Source organism: Protopterus annectens, chromosome 16.part0, assembly GCF_019279795.1.
Source record: "Protopterus annectens isolate FY-2018-M chromosome 16.part0, PAN1.0, whole genome shotgun sequence".
Taxonomy (NCBI): Eukaryota; Metazoa; Chordata; order Ceratodontiformes; family Protopteridae; genus Protopterus; species Protopterus annectens.
The window spans coordinates 752070921-752091691 of record NC_056750.1 but is presented as its reverse complement, the minus strand read 5'-3'; the positions used below and the strand labels follow the sequence as shown (position 1 = coordinate 752091691).

The 20771-nt window shown below is 40.8% G+C and overlaps 1 protein-coding gene across 1 annotated transcript in view; it reads left to right on the top strand.

The window, feature by feature from the left end:
• Positions 1-20771, top strand: part of PAPPA (pappalysin 1) — a 3990201-nt gene that overhangs the window by 362588 nt on the left and 3606842 nt on the right. The window contains exon 2 of the mRNA XM_044058178.1: positions 254-1325. Coding sequence (XP_043914113.1) covers positions 254-1325 — 1072 coding nt within the window. The remainder of the gene's footprint in view (positions 1-253; positions 1326-20771) is intronic.

Genomic DNA, 20771 nt, shown 5'->3' with positions numbered 1-20771 from the left:
CTGTTCTCTTAAGCTGTACCCTGAGAAAAAGCTAAGAAAGGATCATATCAGTGTTATAGGAAAGCATGTGATTTACTAGTTCAGAAATACAAATACCAAAGTACACATGTTTGGGAATGCATTTTCAGCTGTAAATATGTGTTTTGTTTATTTTCTGCTGCATTGCTACATTATTTCTGAATACAGTATTTAAAAGCTGTAAATAGAACCTTTCTGCTACATATTTAAACAGTTTCATGTTTTCTGAATGCAGGTCTTTATAACAAATGTACTTATACAGCAGCCGACTCTGGATGGGTGCTTGGGATTAATGCAGTGCGTGATAAGGGTACCAGAGAGCCTCACTTCTTCTTTTCCCTAAGAACTGAAAGAGCTCACAAAAATACAACTATCTTCTCTCACCAGTCATACCTCTCTAACCAATGGACACATGTGGCAATAACATACAATTTACGGAAAATGAAGCTTTATATCAATGGCGCCCAGGTGGCAGTAAGTGATGAACAAGTTGGAGACCTGTTCACTTCCTTAACTAGGAAGTGCAAAATCCTTATGATTGGAGGAAATACTGCAGGACAGAATTACCGTGGTTATCTGGAGCGCTTCATTTTATGGAAGGAAGCGCGAACAGCAAAACAAATTTTACATGATATGAAACAATTTGTCATTGGGGAAACAACTCTTCTACCTCAACTGGTATTAAAAGACAATTTCAGTAATATAATACAATATTGGTTACCTACAAAGGATGGAAAATATCCTCAAACTGAAGTTAGTTTTCACAATGGCTGGCTATTAGACACGGGTCTGCAGCCTCCTCCATGTGGCCAGACAATCTGTGACAATGTCAATGTCATCACAAACTACAATAATATGTCATCTTTTCGCCATATGAAAGTAGTGCGTTATAGGGTTGTAAATATATATGATGATAATCATCAGCACCCAATGGTCACAGATAAACAGATCACGTTTCAGCATGAGGAACTTGTAAATGCTTTCAGAAGGTATAACATATCCTGGGAACTTACAGTTGTGGGTATCAGCAACTCTTCCTTGAGGAATCGCCTTGTCTTGGTTAACTGTGACATCAGCAAAATTGGAGATGATCGTTGTGATATTGAGTGCAACCATACTCTAACAGGATATGATGGTGGTGACTGTCTTAGGGTACGAAGAGTAATGTTTTATAATAAAGGAGTCGCCAACGGTGTATGTGACATGGAGAACAATAATGAGAGGTACAACTTTGATGGTGGAGATTGCTGCAATGCACAGATTACTGATGTGACTAAGACATGTTTTGACCCCAAATCACCAAACAGGTAAAAGTGACAAATGTATAAAGTTTTCTTTTTGCAGGATAAACTGCAGCTGAACTACTGACAATGTTTATTGACAGCATGACAGAAAAGCATGGTTTGAACAGAGGCTGAACTAAAATATTTTATTGAGAAAATGTGTTTCTGTGAATATTCCACTGCTGTTATTATTTTAGATGGTTCAGAAGAGTTTACAGCTATTTTGTTCTTTCTTATTCCATAATAAACCTATTTATATTTTCAGTAATTAAAAGTTGGCCCAGTTATTGTAGTTGGTATGCATATTTTGCTTATATCTGCTTCACAGTTTTATACATATCGCTGTTTATTTTTGCATGGAATGGTAAAATTAAGCTGGTCTGTTTAAGTCATGGCTTTGGCTGTCATGAGTATTTGTACTGTAATAAGGAAAAAGAGATTCTGAACTCCTGTATTCATGCAGAATTAAAGAAATACAATGTACTTATGAAAATATTCTAATGTGAGGTCAAGTTCCTCATAAATCAAGTTTATTTAGCACACCATTAATGGTGTATAGTAAACACAAGAATTACATTTTATGGGAATAATAGCTGCTCTGAAAATATACGCACATAAATAAATAAGCAAACAAATTTGTCCAGTATTAATGAACTTCTCCTTAATGACCTCAAAATTTAGTCAGTGTATAGTATTATAAGCAGGCTGATACCTGTATAGCAGGTTTTAGTCTGCAGGCATGTAATGGTTTCCTCAGTTGTGGTTAATAAAATTTCCCACCAATCTAATTATGATTTTTAACATAATGAGATGTAGTGCTAGTAATGTTTCTTGGTTTTAAGGGTTTACAAATAGATGATCATTTTTTTAGACCAATACATTCAGAAGTTAGAGAGAATTAAACTAGCGAAATTTATATACTGGTGAATGCTGCATAAAAGAAGATAAGGGGATTAGGGGATCTGCCTTTTTTCTGGATAATGTAACTGAATAATGCAAGGTATCATAAACCATGACATTTTAGTTGAAAAATAGAAATCATATTTGTGTGGTAGTTTCAGGAGATTTGTAAATAAAGAGCTCACTCTTGTATTTGTATTTCTTGCATCCATGTCATTTTGGCTGCATACAGAATAATGTAAAGCATAGCTACACTTCATTGCAAAGTACAAATACAGGTGCATATTTTATTTGCTGAGCTGTGTGCTGACCAATTACATGTCGTTTAATTCCATGACTTTACAGGAACAAATAGCATATAGTTTATAGATAGATAGGTAGCTGTACTTCTAAACATCGAAGTACACCAATCACAAATGGCTAACAATTGATCCAAAAAGATCAAAAGCCAAAGCAGTGAAAAAACACAACACTTATGCTTTTTGCAAGGGGGCAAGCCTCTCTGCACACCCACACCCCCTACTAATTTTATATGCCAACTCCGAGATCACTCTACAGTGAGGAACTGGAAAATTCCCTGATCCCCATTGTGCACAATCCTGTATGGACTTGACACCAGCAGAAGCGATCAAATGAGTTTTGATCACTTCTGCGGCTGCCAGTATTCAACACATCTGACATTATGAATGCTTAATTGTCTAGAGTTTTTCTGTATATCTGTCTATATACATATATAGATGATGTAGATATATATGTACGTTGTTTTTTTGTTTGTTTTTTGAGGACAGGACTTATGAGTGAAGAGAAAAAAATGACTCATATAGGGTCAGACAAGAATTTTGAAACAAGTTAGGGTGAACATTATTTGGAGAATTCAAGCATTTCTTGGTCTAAAAAACTGTATGACCTTGAAGTATGTATGACTGACTAGTGGATGTGTGGTGGAGCAAGTGCCATATGGTATTTGCCCCATATATGGAGAAAAAAGTTTTATTAATTTTGTAATAGTTTTTGGGAAAACCTGCTTTAAAAGATTTCAGTTATATCCTTGTAATTGTTGCTGTGTGATTGTTCATGTAACTGTCCTCCAACCCCATATTGTCCTTCATTTGGTCACTACTGTAGTAGTGTTAGCTGTATAGGTAATATAACGATACAACAACCATCCAACTTCCAAAGCTTTTAGAGCACCTTTCACACACCTAAACTGTTTGTCACCCCTAAGTGAGTTGAGTTAAGCTTAAGTTTGGTCATAAGCCCCTTCTGAACCTTTCTGCCTGCAAAGAGAGCTCTCCTGTACAGACTTTCAAGGCTCAATGGTTGGCTAATGCTGTTTCATTGCTGAGCAGATAAGTTTCCTTTGGGGGAAACAAAAACTTCCACCTAACTTTTTATTAGAGAAGGCATTGTTTTTCTGTAAAAGTTATTAAAAAAATCAGGAGTGTTTTAATGACAGTCAATTTTATACAATTTTAAGCAGGAACATTACTTTTTTACTTTAGTGGTAAAAAGTTGTTAAAACTAACTTTCAATTATTTTTCCGTGGTAAAAGTTTTGTTGCTTTATTTTTGGGGCTGGCCAAATTTTTAAAGTGCTTTTTCCTGTGTGTTAATGGAGAAGAAGTTGCTTTTTTACAACTTGCCTGATCTGATGTTGTCAGTTTTCATTCTGTCCTCCACTAATGGGTTCAGATCCGAGATGTTGGATCTGACTCAGCCACTGCAAAAGCTCGTGGCAACTTTGAACTCTTGAGCCTCTCCTTTACCCATAATGCACCAGCCCCCATTACCTCAAATCTCGTTTGCCTCTGTTATGTTAAAGATGTGGTGATTTGTCTCTTGAGCAACTCATCTGAATAAGTGCTTATTTTTTGTTATTCTTGCTGTAGTATTTGTAAATGTTATATTTCCTGTCACCCTTTTTCTTCTTAAGTACCAGTGTACGTTTTATACAATCATTAGTATCACTATCCCTCTCCCTGTCCCTTCTACGTTGGCATAGTTTCTTCTACTACCTTTGTAGATAGTTTGATTCCCCTTTTTTCCATTTTCTTCCTTTCTTCCAAAAAAAAAAAAAAATCTTTTCTATCCATCTACTTGTAGATTCATTGTTAGGTGTTAATCATTATTTTTTCTGTTTTGTTATAGTTGCTATGGCTGAAAAGGAGAAAACCCTGGTGGATTTAAATAAATGCGGGAAGTGTGGTCAGAAAATTCCCCTTTCTGACTTGCACTCTTTGTGTGTATTGCCTTGGCCCACTTCAGCTACAGGAGAGTTGTGCTATTTGTCATGTTTAACTTGAGGGTGTTGGTAGAACACAAAAACAAACTGATTTCGAAGGGGCTGTTGCCCTCCTCTTTTGGTGAAGCCATTTCTGGAGACATATCTAAAAAAGTACCTCACACTTCTCTTCACTCTTCAACAGCTTCCTCCAAGACCTCTGAGAAATCTTTAAAAAGACCTTCTTTTATTCCAACAGTTTCTCTGGATCCATTAAAGAAGAAGAAGAAGAAGGCAAAACTCTTGGATCCAACTTCTTCTTCGGATCAGAGAAAGACTAAAAATCTACTATTGGATCCGAATGTTTGTTTGGATTTGAAATCTCCAAAGGTTAAGGATTCCTTGGATCAGATTAAAATTTTAGATGCTACTTTTTTGCCTAGAACAAGGTATTCCCTGTCTGTGGACCCAGTCCCATCAAGAGTACCATCTTCTTGTACAGACCAGAAATGCCATCAGTGCAGTCCTCTTGCTCTTCTAGAATCCTTACTGTAGAGGATTTGGACAGGGTAGTGAGAGAGATCCTCTCAGCACACAGCCAGGCAGTTTTTACCTCATCTCCTACCCCATCAGGTCAGAAAGCATGTACATCCACAAAGCCACCTCTAACTTTTCCTCCTCTGACTCCTTTCATGGTCTGAGAGCCCCTGGATCTGAGTTGTCCAGGCCCATCTAATGCAGATCCAAGGATCGTTGTATCCTCAGATCTGAGGTTTGCTCTGAGGTCTTCAGTGCAGTTGGATCCAGAGAACTCTTGGAGCCGATTCTGCCCTGATGGATCCAAGGTGTTTCAATCGACTCTGAGAGTCTTTGCACTCCAGAGCCTTGGCAATGGTAAGTTTGGCTCAGACTTCTGCCTCGGGGGGAGCGTTCCTCAGAGCAGGGAAGGACCAGGGATCAAAAAGCCCTTTTCTTGGATCCAGGTTCTTATCCATCCCCAGGAAGGTCTGCCTTTAGGACTTTTGGAGAGAGCTCTGTCTGAAACCATGACTCAGACGGTGCCTATCTCCTTGGGTCCTGTATCTACATCGATCCCACCTCTGTGCCAAAAGTGTCAACTAACTTCTCCTCAGGGACAGCTGGTATGAAAACCCCAGGACTCCCATCTGGGCATTTCAATCTCTTCTGATAGGTCTCTAAGAAATGGACATGCAAGAGGAAGCATTTAGATTTCCCTGAATCTATCACTGAGGATACAGATTTTGAGGAAGGTGAAGGGTTCCTATGGTCACCTCCTCATGATGTCTCATTTGGAGACATCCTCAAAATCCTGAAACAGAAAGGTGGCTGGAAGTCCAGCAACCCTTTGTCAGAGGAATCTGTACTACTGGAGAAGTTTGGTACCAGCCCATCTACCTCCTTGGTGACTCCACCAACTGACAAGCTCATTAACTTGGTCTGTTGGTGGGCATGAAAGGAACCTGACAGCAGTGAGTCCATTCCCAAGAAGCCCGACAAAATTATGTCCCCTGCCAGACGATACAGTTCTGGTCCAAAGGTTCTCCTGTTGATGCCATGGTCATGACAGCAGCCATTAAAAAGGAACTTGAAGAGGAGAGTTCCTCTGTTCATCCCCAACAAGGAGTCACAGGTGATGGACATATTTGGGAAGCATGTCTGTGCTTCAGTGACCTTTGCCTTAGGTTCTCTCACCTATTTGGCACAGTTCCCCATACTACAGAGGGATTTGATTAAGGAACTATCAGAGACCTTTGAAGGAATCGTTTTTGGAGAGGTGAAAAATTCAGTCACTTCTCAGTTGACTACCCTGTAATTGATATCCACCTCGTCCATGAGGCTTATTTCTAATGTAAATCTAGTAACCTAACAAACAGTCAAAGTAAAAGCTCAGTGGTAAAAGTACATAAAGTAAAACCAGAACAAACCACTGATGCTAACCTAAAGACGTTTTAATATTCAACCAATATTCGAGACACATTCAAAACTCGCAAAGCTTTCAGGTACAAATTACCCTTCCTCAGTGCTGATATCAAAGTAAAAAGTCACCTTTTAAGCAGCAAAAGTTAATTAGACAGCCAATAAAACATTATATTAATTAATGATTTAAAGACATAATCAAAATAATACACAAGTCATATATATATAAAAAACATGATGTAAACAAAAAATTTTTGAAAAATAATTATAAAGCAAATCATCCTAAAATATACAAACAGTATAAAATAGCTTGTTTTGCCTTAACTACAGGTTTAATAGAAACAGCTTGATTTATACCAGGTAAATAGTCCGCTCAATCGTAAAATCCAGTTAAGTTCCATATTTTCTAATTTGGTGTTCATGTCACCCCCTTCTCATTGATTTTACTAGCAGGTCAATGACCCTAAACTTAAAACTATGTGTTGTACTCTCAGATATATATTTTGCAAGAGAATTACTCATAATTCCCCGCCTAATGTCAGAATTATGTTCAGTAATCCTATCCATTAAATGACGTGTTGATTTGCCTACATAAAAACTTGAGCATTTCAACATGTAGCAAGATATATAATATTACAGCTATTGCATGTTGCATAACATCTAAAAGTAGAAATAGCACCTGTTGTAGGATGTACAAAAACATTATTTCTTTCTATAAAAGTGTAGCAGCAGCAATTAAAGCCCATATTTGTGTCCTGTTTTGTTCTATTCCTAGCTGTATTCTCTTTCATATCCTTGTAACATAACATGTTTTTAAGATTGGAACAATTCCGATAAGTGAAAGACAGTTTTTCATTAATAATCTTACACAAATCAGGTAAAGAGCTAAGTATACCCCAATTTTCAGACAGTATTTTGTTATTATGTAGTAATATAGCTGACAGTATCCTGCTGATTCAAATCTTTAACCCTGGTACTTTCACTAGGTGTATTATTAAAATATGGTTTGGTTGTTGAACCCATACTTCTAAGTACATCATTCTTGACGTCAACTAACATGTCCGTTTCATAACCCCTGTCAGTGAATAACTGTAGGGTTTTATCTATTTGTCTTACACATTCTATATCATTAATGTTAAGTTTGCTGATGCGCATAACTTGTTCATAGGTTGGTACTAGGCTATCGGCCCTAGGGCCTATACAAGCCTAGCCATAACAATTCCCTGGCTATTTCTTCCCGCACTATTTACTTCCCTGGACCCCTGTCTAGCAGGGCGACTGACGTGATCCCTGGGGTGAATTTCCTTTCTCCCATCCAGTCATCAAGGTTCTTTTTGAAGAGGACCAAAGAGGTGCTCTGCTTGACATGTATGGGCAGTCTATTCCAGAGTCTGGGGAGTCTCTCGGTCAGGAACCTATCCCTCCAGCATGTTTTGTTTATTGTGATCACAAGTTTTAGATCCCTGGAGCGTGTGGCTCTGAGGGATTGGGATTTCTTTAAGCGTAGCATGTCCAACAGCTCTGGGTTTGACATGGCCTTGTATGTTAAGCAGACATCGCCTTGGAGTAGACGATATGCGACAGAGTATAGCTGGAGTTTTTTAAGGTGGTCAGCATAGGGCATCTGCTTTAGGCCTGTGATTCTTTTAGTGGGATATTTGTGCTGCCTTTCCAGTTGTTGCAGATGTCTTGAGTGGTACATACCAAATGGGGCGTTGTATTCTATAATGGGTGTAATGAGGGTTGAGTACAGTGGGACAATGACCTCATTTTTTCTGGATGAAAAGCCCTTAGTCACATAGAAGGATTTCCTGACTGTTGTGGCAGTGTGAATGTTCATCGTGTTACACTGCTGCAGTCATCACACTTGGGTTATCCTGGCATCAGGCGGTCCCGCAGTCGGCCAGAGTTCCAAAGTCTTGGTCCGGCGTCGGTTGCTGTCGCTTCTTCCCTGACGTCAGTGCGCCAGGGGTATATAAGATGCATCCAACGCCATTTTCTTCAGTCTTTCTTGCCACGTGGTGCCCGAAGCAGAAGCAGTTCGCAAATGCTGGTCGGCCGATTCCTGAAATTTTCGAAGTCGAATTTCAGATCCGAAGTCTTCAATAAAGTTAAGTACCCCATTGGGGAAACTTTTTTCTTGCCTCAGACCGATGTCAGAAAAAGTTAATAATTGTATTTCTTGTGGAAAGCAAATACCTCATAAGGGCTTCCACCCTTACTGTATTCCATGCCTAGGCCCTGATCACGACGTCACTAGTTGTCGGTTTTGTGCTAGATTTAACAAACATACTACTAAAAGACGTTTTGAATTTGCATTGCACTACTTTGGCCGAAGGTTCAATTATAAAATGCCGTCGGATCAACCGACGACCGCAATACCGAAAAACCGAAAGGATAAGGATAAAGACAGACATCCGAGGTCCAAAACTGACGACGAAGCCTCTTCTAGGCCAGTCGCCGGTTCTCAGTGAGGCACTTTCGCAGCGTCTGACACCCGCTACCTCAGAGCCACCGGCCACCTCCGACTCCCACGTGGAGACAACTAGGCCTTTAGGAAACTCAAGGTATTGGGCCTATGGAAACTAATCCCTCAGATGGGTCCGGAGCTGCTGAGCAGGCATCGGCTTCTGAGGGTATTTTCAGACCTTCACAACTTACTATTAAAACTACAGCCAAGACAAAAGTACCACTAAAGACAAAGAAACAAGTACAGCATTCTCCTGGACAAGCCTCCATGCCTAAGAACCAGATGCTTAAAATGGCCGAAGACCTCATTACTTTAATCAGGGGTTCCCATCCCCCTCCTGAGAAAAGGCCTAGGCAGGATACAGACTATGATTCTTCTGATCAGGTTTCCATTTCCTCTGATTCCTCTTTAGACCAGGGGTACTCTCTACCCCCCTATGAGGACTCTGATGCTGAAGAATCTATCCCTTCAGCCTCTCCTCCTGAGGATTATTCTTTTGGGGAAACTTTACATACCATGAGGGAGCATTTCCACTGGGAAAGTCAGGATTACTCAGAATCTAAGAAAAGGCTCAGAGATTTCCTTCTATTGCCTCAGCACAGGCCCCTAGCTATTCCGTCTGTGCTAGATGCTGTGAATGATGTGTTCTCTGAATCCAGCTTATCTCCTGATTCCTTGCCCCCTGCACCAGCCAAGCCAGATAGGTACTACAGAGTCCCTGACTCTCACAAGTTTCTTTATAAAAACCCTTCTGCTAATCCAGAAACTATTTCCCAGGGTCCAAAAGGGGTTAAGGCTTCGATTGCAAAAAATCCAGTACCCTCTGACAGAGATTCCAGAGCTTTGGATAGATGGGGGAAGAAAGTATACACATCTGCAACTTTAGCAGTAAGAGCTTTAAATTGCCAGTTTCACATGCTTAAGTACCAACAATATTTAATGGCTCAATTAAAACAGAAAATGCTTGCAAGCTCAGAAGCTCATGATTGTAAAGAAATGCAGGAATTATTGCATGCAGTTGAACAGGTGGTAAAACATACTCTGCAATGTGGTTTTGATTCTCTAGAGGCCTCTTGTAGAGCCGCAGTTACAGGTTCAGTGATTCAAAGGCATGCCTGGTTAAAAGAACAGAGTTTACCTGATCATGTTAAGGCAAAATTATTGGATGCTCCTTTAGCATGATACCTTGTTTGGTGTTAAGGCAGAAGAAGTGTTAAAGAAAATGGAGGATAAAGCTAAATCTATGCAAAACAGTCAAGGATTTCTTATAGGTACAGCCACCTCGATTTAGCAGAAATTGGCCTACAAAAAATTGGTCCTTTCCAGTGTCAGACAGACCACAGAGAGGCAGATACAGACGCCCAAGAGGCAGATCTCAACCCCAAGGCTCAAACAGACAACGACAGTGGGGCACCTCAACCCCAAAAGGAGGTGAGGACAAGTCTCAACCTTACAGGAAACCGTCACAATGACTTTCCCCTTCGTACGCCAAGCACTTCCCTTTTGGAAGCCCCCTTGGGGGGAAAACTAGTACTTTTTTCTCAAAACTGGAAAACAATCACCCAAGACAAATGGGTTCTAAATATTGTGTCTCAAGGTTACAGGTTCCACTTTCATACTTTACCAAGCCTAAAAAGAATGCCAGACCTGCCACAAAATCAATGGGCAGAGGCACAGAAACAAATTTCACCCCTCATGGACATGAGAGCTATTCAAAAAGTACCACAGCAGGAACAAGGACAAGGATTTTACTCAAGACTCTTCCTGGTCCCCAGAAAGGACAAGGCCTGGATGCCCATATTAGACCTTTAAATTCTAAATACTTACCTGGATATTCCTAAATTCAAAATGTTGACATTACAGCAGCTTCTACCCATGCTGGGCAAGAACGCTTGGCTTGTTACTCTGGACCTCAAAGAGGCATACCTGCATGTCCATGTCAGACAAAATTGCAGAAGATACCTCAGATTCAAAGCTGGTACAATGCACTACCAATTCTCTGCACTGCCCTTTGGCTTATCTACTGCGCCCAGGGTCTTCATAAAGTGCCTGGCACCAGTAATTGCATTTTGCAGACAAAAAGAAATTCAAATATATCCATACCTGGACGCCTGCCTCATTCAAGCAGAGACAAAGGACATTCTTCTACAGCATCTGGCGTTTGTAAAAAGGTTGCTAACTTCTCTAGGGTACACAGTAAACGAAAAGAAGTCAAAACTAGTACCCTCACAACAGATTATATTCCTGGGTGCCAACTTAAATACAACGGCCCAGATGGCTTACCTCACGCCAGACAAGCAGGTTCAACTAACTCAATATTTTCAAGTACTGGAAAAAAAGTCCCATCTCCCTGCAAGAAAAATTCTGCAGGCCCTGGGATTCATGGCATCCTGCATTCTAAATACCATATGCCAGAATGCATATGAGGAAACTACAATGGTACCTAAAAAGTGTTTGGACTCAGCACTCTCACAGTTTAGAAGCAGTAATACCACTGATTCCCTGCCTACAACAGGAGTTTCGATGGTGGGCACAGGCATGTCACCTAAACAATGGTCAGCCTTTCACCCTACCCACAGCCAGGCAGACTCTAACAGCAGATGCTTCGGATTACGCCTGGGGAGCACACATGGCAGGAAAATGCATTCAGGGCAAGTGGACCACAGACCAGATGCATCTTCACATCAATCAAAAAGAGATGTTGGCTGTGCAAAATGCCCTAACAGCTTTCAAGGACCTTCTGCATCCAGGACAATTATTATTAAAGACAGACAACACCACAGTAATGTGGTACATAAACAAGCAAGGGGGCACTCATTCTTACCCCCTATGCAGGCAAGCCATGACCTTGTGGAACACAGCTCTAACATACCAAGTTCATCTGCAAGCACAATTCCTGCCAGGAAAGAAAAATACTGTGGCAGATGATCTAAGCAGAAATATCATGGACCCTCACGAATGGAAATTGAATCCACAAATATTCAGCATGGTAAGGCAAAAATGGGAATGCCCAGACATAGATCTTTTTGCCTCCCCACTGAATTGCCAACTACAAAAATTCTGCACAAGGACGTATCACAAACAAGCATGGAAAGTGGATTCTCTTTTGTTCAGCTGGAAGAACCTAAAAGTTTATGCCTTCCCGCCTCTGCCTCTCCGTTCAAAGGTACTCCTAAAAGCCAGACAAGAGAAACCACAGATGATCCTGATTTCTCCAGACTGGTCACGTCAGCACTGGTACCCTATCTTTAGGAAGCTAGCACAAGGCCCACCATGGATTTTGCCTCAAATTCCACACCTTCTGACTCAACAAAACAATCAGATCCTGCACGGTCAGCTCAAAACCCTAAACCTGGCTGTATGGCAAATTTATTAGTCAAACAGGCAACACCTCTCTCTAAAGCGGGTATGGATGTCATTTTGGAGGCCAGGAGGCCTAGCACCAGGAAAGCTTACTCAGAAAAATGGAAGAGATTCTGCACCTGGAACCAGGCTCAAAGCCAAGACCCTCTTGTTCCAAACATTCCTCAGATTTTACAATACTTAACTGAGATGCTGGACAGAGGCCTATTCTTCTCATCAATTAAGATCCACGCATCTGCCATTTCAGCACATTATAACACGGATCCTCCTTTATTCTCTCATCCCTTGCTAAAGCAGTATCTCAGAGGGGCTAAAAACATAAGACCGCTCCGGAGAGCACCAACACTAACCTGGGACCTCAAATTTGTTTTGGAAAAGCTGACCCTGCCACCTTTTGAGCCAGCCAATACAGCCGATCTAAAATTTTTATCATGGAAAACAGTTCTGCTCCTGGCAATAACTTCATTACTAAGAGTCTCAAAGCTACAGGCATTAATGGCAGTGGAACCTTTTTATAATTTTTCATCAGGACAGGGTTTCTTTAAAGACAAACCCTACTTTTATGCCAAAGGTGGTATCTAGTGTGGCTCTTAACCAAACCATCCATTTGCCAACTTTTTATCCAAACCCCCAGAGTAAAGGGGAGAAACTTCTGCCTTCTTTGGACATAGACAGGCAGCTATGCTTCTACTTGGACAAAACAAAAGCTGTCAGAAAAACTGAGCAACTGTTTGTAGCATATGCTGCAGGATCACAGGGCAAGGCTATCTCAAAGCAGACTATAGCCAAATGGATAGGACACTGTATTCATTACTGCTACACACAGCATGGGAAATCAGTCCCAAATACCATTAGGCCACATTCCACCAGGGCTACAGCCACTTCAGCGGCCTTTCTCAGAGGAGTACCTACCAAGGAAATTTTGGAGGCTGCAACTTGGAGTTCAGTGCACACCTTTACCAAGCATTACCACCTGCCTCTTTACTCTAAATCCAGAGCAGGATTTGCCACTGCAGTTCTGCAGGGCCTCGTAGCCAATCCTAACTCTTTATAGACCAGCCACCCAAACTTAGCTTTGGGATTCTACCCAAGTGTGATGACTGCAGCAGTGTAACACGATGAACATAGTACAGTTTTGTACCTACCATAAATGTAGATGTTCAAGTGTTCACACTGCTGCAGTCCAGGTTACCCTCCGTCCATCCCCTCTGAACTAGCTGGCCTTATCTATACTTTTCTATCCTATACAACCTTTGTGGTGTATTTGCTTGTGACTGAAGGCATTGTTTTTATTTTATATGTATTGCCTACCTACTTGAGGGCACCTGACATCTGGGGCAAGAAAAACTGAAGAAAATGGCATCGGATGCGTTTTATATACCTCTGGCACACTGACGTCAGGGAAGAAGTGACAGCAACCGACGCCGGACCAAGACTTTGGAACTCTGGCCGACTGCGGGACCACCTGACGGCAGGATAACCCAAGTGTGATGACTGCAGCAGTGTGAACACTCGAACATCTACATTTATGGTAGGTACAAAACTGTACTTTATTGAAGGTGAGGCCAATGTCCACCTGTGTCCCTAAGTCTCTTATAACACTTTCGGTGTTTAGTGTATTGCCACTTATGTGGTAATTCATGGGTACATATTTTTTCCCAAAGGGGATAACTATACATTTCTTGGCATTGAGCTTGAGCCCATGGCTCAGGCACCAAGCATCTGTTTCTGTAAGGCCCTTTTGTAGAGTATCGACATAATTTGGGGATTCAATAATGGCTCCCAGTTTGCAGTCATCTGCAAACTTTGTTAGCCAGAGTCCGTTAGTGTTGGCCTGTACTTCAGAGAAGTAGATGCCAAACAAGAGAGGTCCCAGGACTGAACCCTGAGGTACTCCACTTGTCGCTTGTCAGGAGCTGGATTTGGAGTCAGCTACTTTTACAGTGTGGGTTCTGTCAATAAGCCAGTTGGCAACCCATCGAGTGACGTAGGGATTTATGCCCAGCTTAGTATGTTCATCTATGATTCCAGAGTGCGGGATGGTGTCAAAGGCTTTGGAGAGGTCCAGATAGGCTGTGTGGACTGCCTTACCGTCGTCCATGGCTCTGGAGACTGATTCGAAGAAGTCAATCAGGTTCAGGAGACAAGATCGGCCCTTCACGAACCCAAACTGGGTGGGGTCCAGTGTTGTAAGGTTGCCAGTGTCTTTATTTATAAGTTCCATGATAATACGTTCCATGGCCTTCCAGATCAGGCTCGTCAGACTGATGGGGCAGTAGTTCCTGGGATCCAAGGTGGATCCCCCCTTGTAGAGTGGGATAACTGTAGCTGTGCGCCACTCAATGGGCATGAAGCCTGAGGTGAGGGTATGATTAAACATGACACTTAGGTGAGGTGCCATTTCATTTTGTAGTTCATGTAGTACACAGCCCAGGATGTCATCTGGTCCCATGGATGCTATATTCTTAGCTTTGGAGAGTGCGTTCTTTACATGTGTGGCCGTTATTACCGGAGTTTGGCAATCTTCCGGTATTGAGATGGGCCATTTAGGGGGTGAGAGGGGGGTGAAGTTGGCATTGAATTGATCTGCCAGGATATTGGCAATATCCTTGGGATCAGTATATTTAATGCCATTCTGTTGTAGCTCAGAGCAGATCTGAGCATTGCTATTTAGATTCTTGACATAGTTATAGAATGCCTTATGGTTGTCTTTGGAATCTTTGGCCTTAGTTATTCCCTTATAAACATGTGGGGGATGCATTTTCTGTGCAAATATTTATTTCTCTGCACATCCTTTTTGTAGACTGAAGTTTGTAACTCCAACCCTTCATATTTAATAATGTTGTTGTTGTCTTTTGGCCTTTCCCGGTTAGGGGTCGCCACAGCGGAACTCCGGTCCGCTAATGATTGGCAGTAGATTTTGACGAACGCTGAGGTGCCAGCTCGACGTTCAACCTTCAACGAAGGCATGCCCTTTTACGTATAATGTCCAAAAATTCTAGCTTACTAGAGGAACAATGCATAGAAAATTTCAGAAACTCTGTGGTGGTATTAAGATAATCTACAAACACAGTTAAATCATCCTCAATACCATCCCATATAAAAAATACATTGTCCACAAATCTCTTAAACAATATCTTATTAGAAAAATACTCCGAGCCAGAATACACATTGTCATTTTCCCAGTTACTCAAGACAAGAGTTGCATACGTATTTGCTACCGGGGTGCCCATTGCAACCCCCGAAGTCTGATAACATTTTTTATCAAAAATGAATGTATTATTTTCCAACACTGTGCTCAGTAATTCACAAATGGTTTCAACCTGCCTTCCTGATCCAAAATGATGTCTGCATAATATCTGCCTAATCATAGAGATATCATATGTATTAGATATCACTGTGAATAATGATTTTATATCTAATGTAACCATTAGAAATTCAGTGGCTGTCTTTGTTCGAAACCATGTATTTAACTGTTGCAGAATGTCAGCCGTGTCTCTGATATAGCTTTTAACATACTTAAGATATTTACTTAAAACACTCTGTAAGTACATAGATACTGGCTCCGTGACCCATCCACGCCCAGAGACTATGGGTCTCATTTGGGGGCCTATACAGAGATTTATGGATCTTCGGTATACCATAAAGTATTGGTGTTACAGGATGTGAAATATTAAAATATATGAACATATCCAGTGTGATGTCATTCATCATTTGTAAATCATATATCAATGATCTAACATTATTGATATGTTTAGCAACCTGTATTGTGTTTATTTCTTTAAATGCTGTTCTATCATTTACAATCTCAGAGACATAGGTAAAGTAATCAGTCTTATTCATGATCACAATCACACCTCCTTTGTCGGTTTCTTTCAATGTAATATCATTGTTGGTTTCCAATTCATGTAGAGCCCGTCGCTCTTCATTAGTTAGATTAAACATACATGTAAACTTCTCATTTTGATAGTAACATCTCAACTGCATTTCACAGACATTGTGAAATGCATTTGTGACAGGATGACTACTAGGAATAAATGTACTGCTGCGTTTGCACATTTCATTAACAAAAATCAATTTCAAGTCCAAATTCCGTACAAACAGCTTTAAATCTATTATGGCATTGGCTAACCCATCAGTGCTCGATGGTATAAACTTTAAACCTTTTTCAAGTAGAGATTTATGTGAAGAATTCATTACCTTACTAGACAAATTAACAACACAATATTTTTCAGTACCCAAGATCTCGCATTGTTGCATGTTATGGGGCCACTCTTGACTCCTGCCCCTGTTTTTCATCTGGGATCGCTCTCTGGAGACTGTACGTTTCCTTGTAGTCACCTCCTCCGGTAACTTCAATCGAACCACTTGCTTGGATTGTTGAAAATCCGTAGATAATGAAGTTGACAATGTGGATTCCATATTACGCCCGGTCGATTCATTATGTGTGTTCGTTACAGCTGCAGGGATCAAATTGGATTGCATCGAAGTGCTTGCCTCGCTGGTTCCACCCTCCACCACATGCTGGTTGATAACTGTGTCAATCGAAGATGCTGGTTGGTGGACTTCTATGTCAGTCAGCGGGACACTAATCTCATCCAATGCCCTTACAGAATCTATGTTCACCACTGTTTGTATAGAAGTTGCCATAGTTACCTGCTGCGGTTTACTATCTTTAGGCCACGAAAAAATGTCCGTTTTTAAAATCATTAATATCACGGTGTAGTTTTTTCAGTTTTGTGGCCTCATGCTTTTTTCTCATATACACACAGTTTATTCAATAGTCTATTATAGTCAGAAACACAGGAATTGAAGCAGGGTGCACAAGAGATGTTTCTTTCAATTTTCGATATCTCCTCTTGTAAATCTGCCTCAGTCTTAGAGAAGTGTTCGTCCATAAGCGACATGTAGTTCAAACTTAGCTGTATATTTAACTCCTGCCATTTCTTTAATAGTGCAGGATATAAACTGCCATATGACTCCATATGTAACACACGAAGACCTCTAGGTACGATACCAAGTTCTAGGTAAACTAAAAAGCTATACCTTTGCCATTGCAGATTTTTAAAATGTTGGACTTTCCTTTCCAGTTGTAACAATAGCTGTTGAAAGTCCATATTCTGCGAATCATTGCTTCGAGGACATACCTTTATTATTTCTAATATAACAGAAGGAATCTCAAGAGCAGAGGCTTCAGGTGTTTGTGTGATTTTTTGTGGAACCTTTAAGCCTATGTTCGTCAATGCTTCCTTTGACAGCACATCTCTTTTTGGTCCTAAAGTAAAAGACACTTTGTCCAGGTGTGAGAATGATGGAAAGACCCTTTCTGCCAAGGGCATATGTTTTCCCACCCCTCAAAAATCCTTTTTGAGGAATCATCAAGGCAGTGTAAAGATGTGGTTCAAAAAATCACAAGGATCTTTCCAGGACATGTGGAAAGTATTCCCCCAGAGGCAGAGGAGAAAATTCAAATGGTAAACACTGCCCTCATGGCAGAGGGCCCGCAACATCAAGATTTTAGAGGATCTTTCTTGCAAATCCTTCCAGTGCTCCTGAAATGAAGCCTGATTATTTCCCTCTGGAGGCAACTGGGGGTCATTTGTCCCTGCACCAGAGAGCCTGACTAGAAGTAACAAAAGATACTTGAGTGCAGAGGGTCATATATATATATATATATATATATATATATATATACATATATATATATATATATATATATATATATATATATATATATATATATATATAGATGTGTATAATACACACACACACACACACACACACACATATATATATATATATATATATATATATATATATATATATATATATATATATTATACCATTTTTCCTTCCTAACTCTCAATTCCAGAAGAATCCCAATGTTGAACCCAATCAGAAGAAACAAGCAGCAATTCAAATACAAAAGCTGCTAGGCAAAAGAATCATCCAAGAGTTCCCTCAAACCAGAAAGGATCCGGAACTTACTCAAGATTCTTTTTAGTGCCAAAGAAAACGGGACTGGAGACCAATACTGGATCTCAGCAACCTAAACAAATCTGCTCTGAAGACCAAGTTCAGGATGGTCATAGTTCAGTCCATTCTTCCATTTTTGGAAAAGGATGACTGGATGTGCTAAGTAGATCTCCGGGACGTGTCTTATCCTGTAAAAATGCACAGACAATCCTGGAAATTCTTACGCTTCCTGTTGGGAGCCAGTCATTACCAGTTCAGAGTGCTACCCTTTGGTCTAAGCACAGCCCCCAGGATGTTCACCAAACACGTTAGTAGCAGCTCACTTGAGACTGACGGGGTTCTGGGTGTTTCCATAGTTAGACGACTGGCTCATTTCCACCCTGACCAACTTATCATGGCAAGAAAAAAGTTATCTAGACTTGTGCACTGCTAGGAATAACCACAAATTGTGAAAAATCTCATCTAGAACCAAGTCAAAGTCTAGAATTCATAGGAGCTCTACTCGACACAAAATCGATCATAACCTCCCTTCCTCTTTCCAGAGTTCAAACTTTAAGATCACAAGTAAAAAAGATAATTTGCAGTACCACACTGTCAGCTCGCCTAGTACTTCAAGTGCTGGTATTCAATGGTGGCAACAATAACCTTAGTTCCGTTGGCCAGATTTCATGTGAGGATTCTTCATTAGATCTTGGCATGTCAATGTTCAATACTTCAGCTCCCTTTATCCATTCAAATACAAATCGCCAACAAGTGCAAATTAGAATCTGATGTGGTGGATCCAGTCAGAACAAGGGGTACAGGGCCACTTATTGCCCCCTGTTAGCCCAAGGCCATAGTGACCACGGATGCTTTCCAGCTGTGGTGGAGGGGCATTACCTGGGAAAGACAGTCCAAGGCATATGGTCTCCCCAAAAAGGCCAGTTTGCATATCATTGTCTTAGAGTTGAGACCAGTGCTTTTAGCATTTTTTCAGGATGCTGTCCCATCATGAACAATTGCTTTATAGATGGACATGTCAGTGGTTTGCTACATCAACAAACAAGGAGGGATCAGATGATAGCCCCTATGTCAAGAAGCACTAAGGGTGTGGCACTGGGCAGTATCTTCCAACCATTTTCTCTTAGCAGTGCACATTCCGGGGAAATCCAGTGTGCTAGCAGACAAATTTAGCAGGTGCATTCTGTTACCTCACGAATGGTCCCTCAACCAGAGGTAGCGGAACTGATTTTCCGCACATGGGGCCAGCCTTTCTCTGATCTTTTTGCATCTCCCCTGAACAACAAATGCAGCAGCTACCTTGCCCTAATCCCCTCAAATTGGGAGTCACCGAGGAATGCTCTTCTCTACGATTGCCCCCCCAGGTTACTTTATGCATATCCTCCAATCCCTCGTATTCCAAAGTTTCTTCAGAAAGCTGCCAGGTAGAAGAGCCAAGTCATTCTTACTGCACCTTTTTGACCTCGACATATTTGGTTTTCTTTCCTGTGGCCTCATTTAATTAATCAACCATGGATTTTAGACCCAGCACCAGATCTCCTGTCTCAGAAGACAGGCATGTTACATCTGGACCTTTTGAATCTCAAGCCAACAGCTTGGTTTGTACAGTTCCAGTAATAGCTAGACAACTGATGCTCTCATCCTCTGTCCACTGAATTTTGTTATCTTCCCTTAAACCATCCCCGAGGAAACTTTGTGCTAGTAAATGGAAAAGATTTGTACACTGGGCACTTCAAAACCATGTGGACCCTTTTTCTGCCCCTGTTCATGATGTTGCACAGTTCTTTACACTGCTGGTTAACCAAGGGGCCAGTTCTTCAACAGTTAAAGTCCAATTGGCAGCAATTTCAAATTTTCATACTGGATTTGATGGCTTTTCACTGCCTTCCCATAAGATATGTAAAGCCATCTTATGGGGCACAATTCTACTCAGACCTCCTTTTAAAGATCCCACACCTCCATGGGATCTAAATCTGGTTCTGCAATCCTTGGTCCTTCCACCCTTTGAAAATGCTCATGGTTGCGATCTTAAATTTTTGTCTTGGAAACTTTATTTTTGGTTTCCATTACTTCTGTCATATGAATTTCAGGAATCCAGGCTTTGTCAGTGAAACTTTCATATCAGATTTTTCATAAGGATAGAGTTTCCTTACGAACTAATGCAATCTTTTTACCCAAAGTTGTGTCACACTCTAATATTAACCAGTCCAGTAATCTACCACATGTGGTGTTGTCAGGCTCGCCTTTATTCTCACTGTTGGTTCAGATCCAATCCATTGGATCCGTCTCTGCCTTTTACAAACGCTCGAGAGCTTTTACAAAAGGTTGCTTTATAGCACATTTATCAAGACCAAATGGTATTCTTATATCATCTAAAAAGGTTTTGACTACTTTCAGTTGTGCTCTTCATCTGATGAGCTATACAGTTTTAAATCATCAACAAAGAGAAGATGAGAAGTCTTTACACTTTGTTGCTTTCTGGGAGCCAAATTATAGCCATGACCTAATCTGTTAAGTAGACGGCTTAATGGGTTAAGGGCAATACAAAAAAGCAGCGGTGACAGGGAGTCACCCTGGAATGTCCCCCTTGGAATTTTTATCCC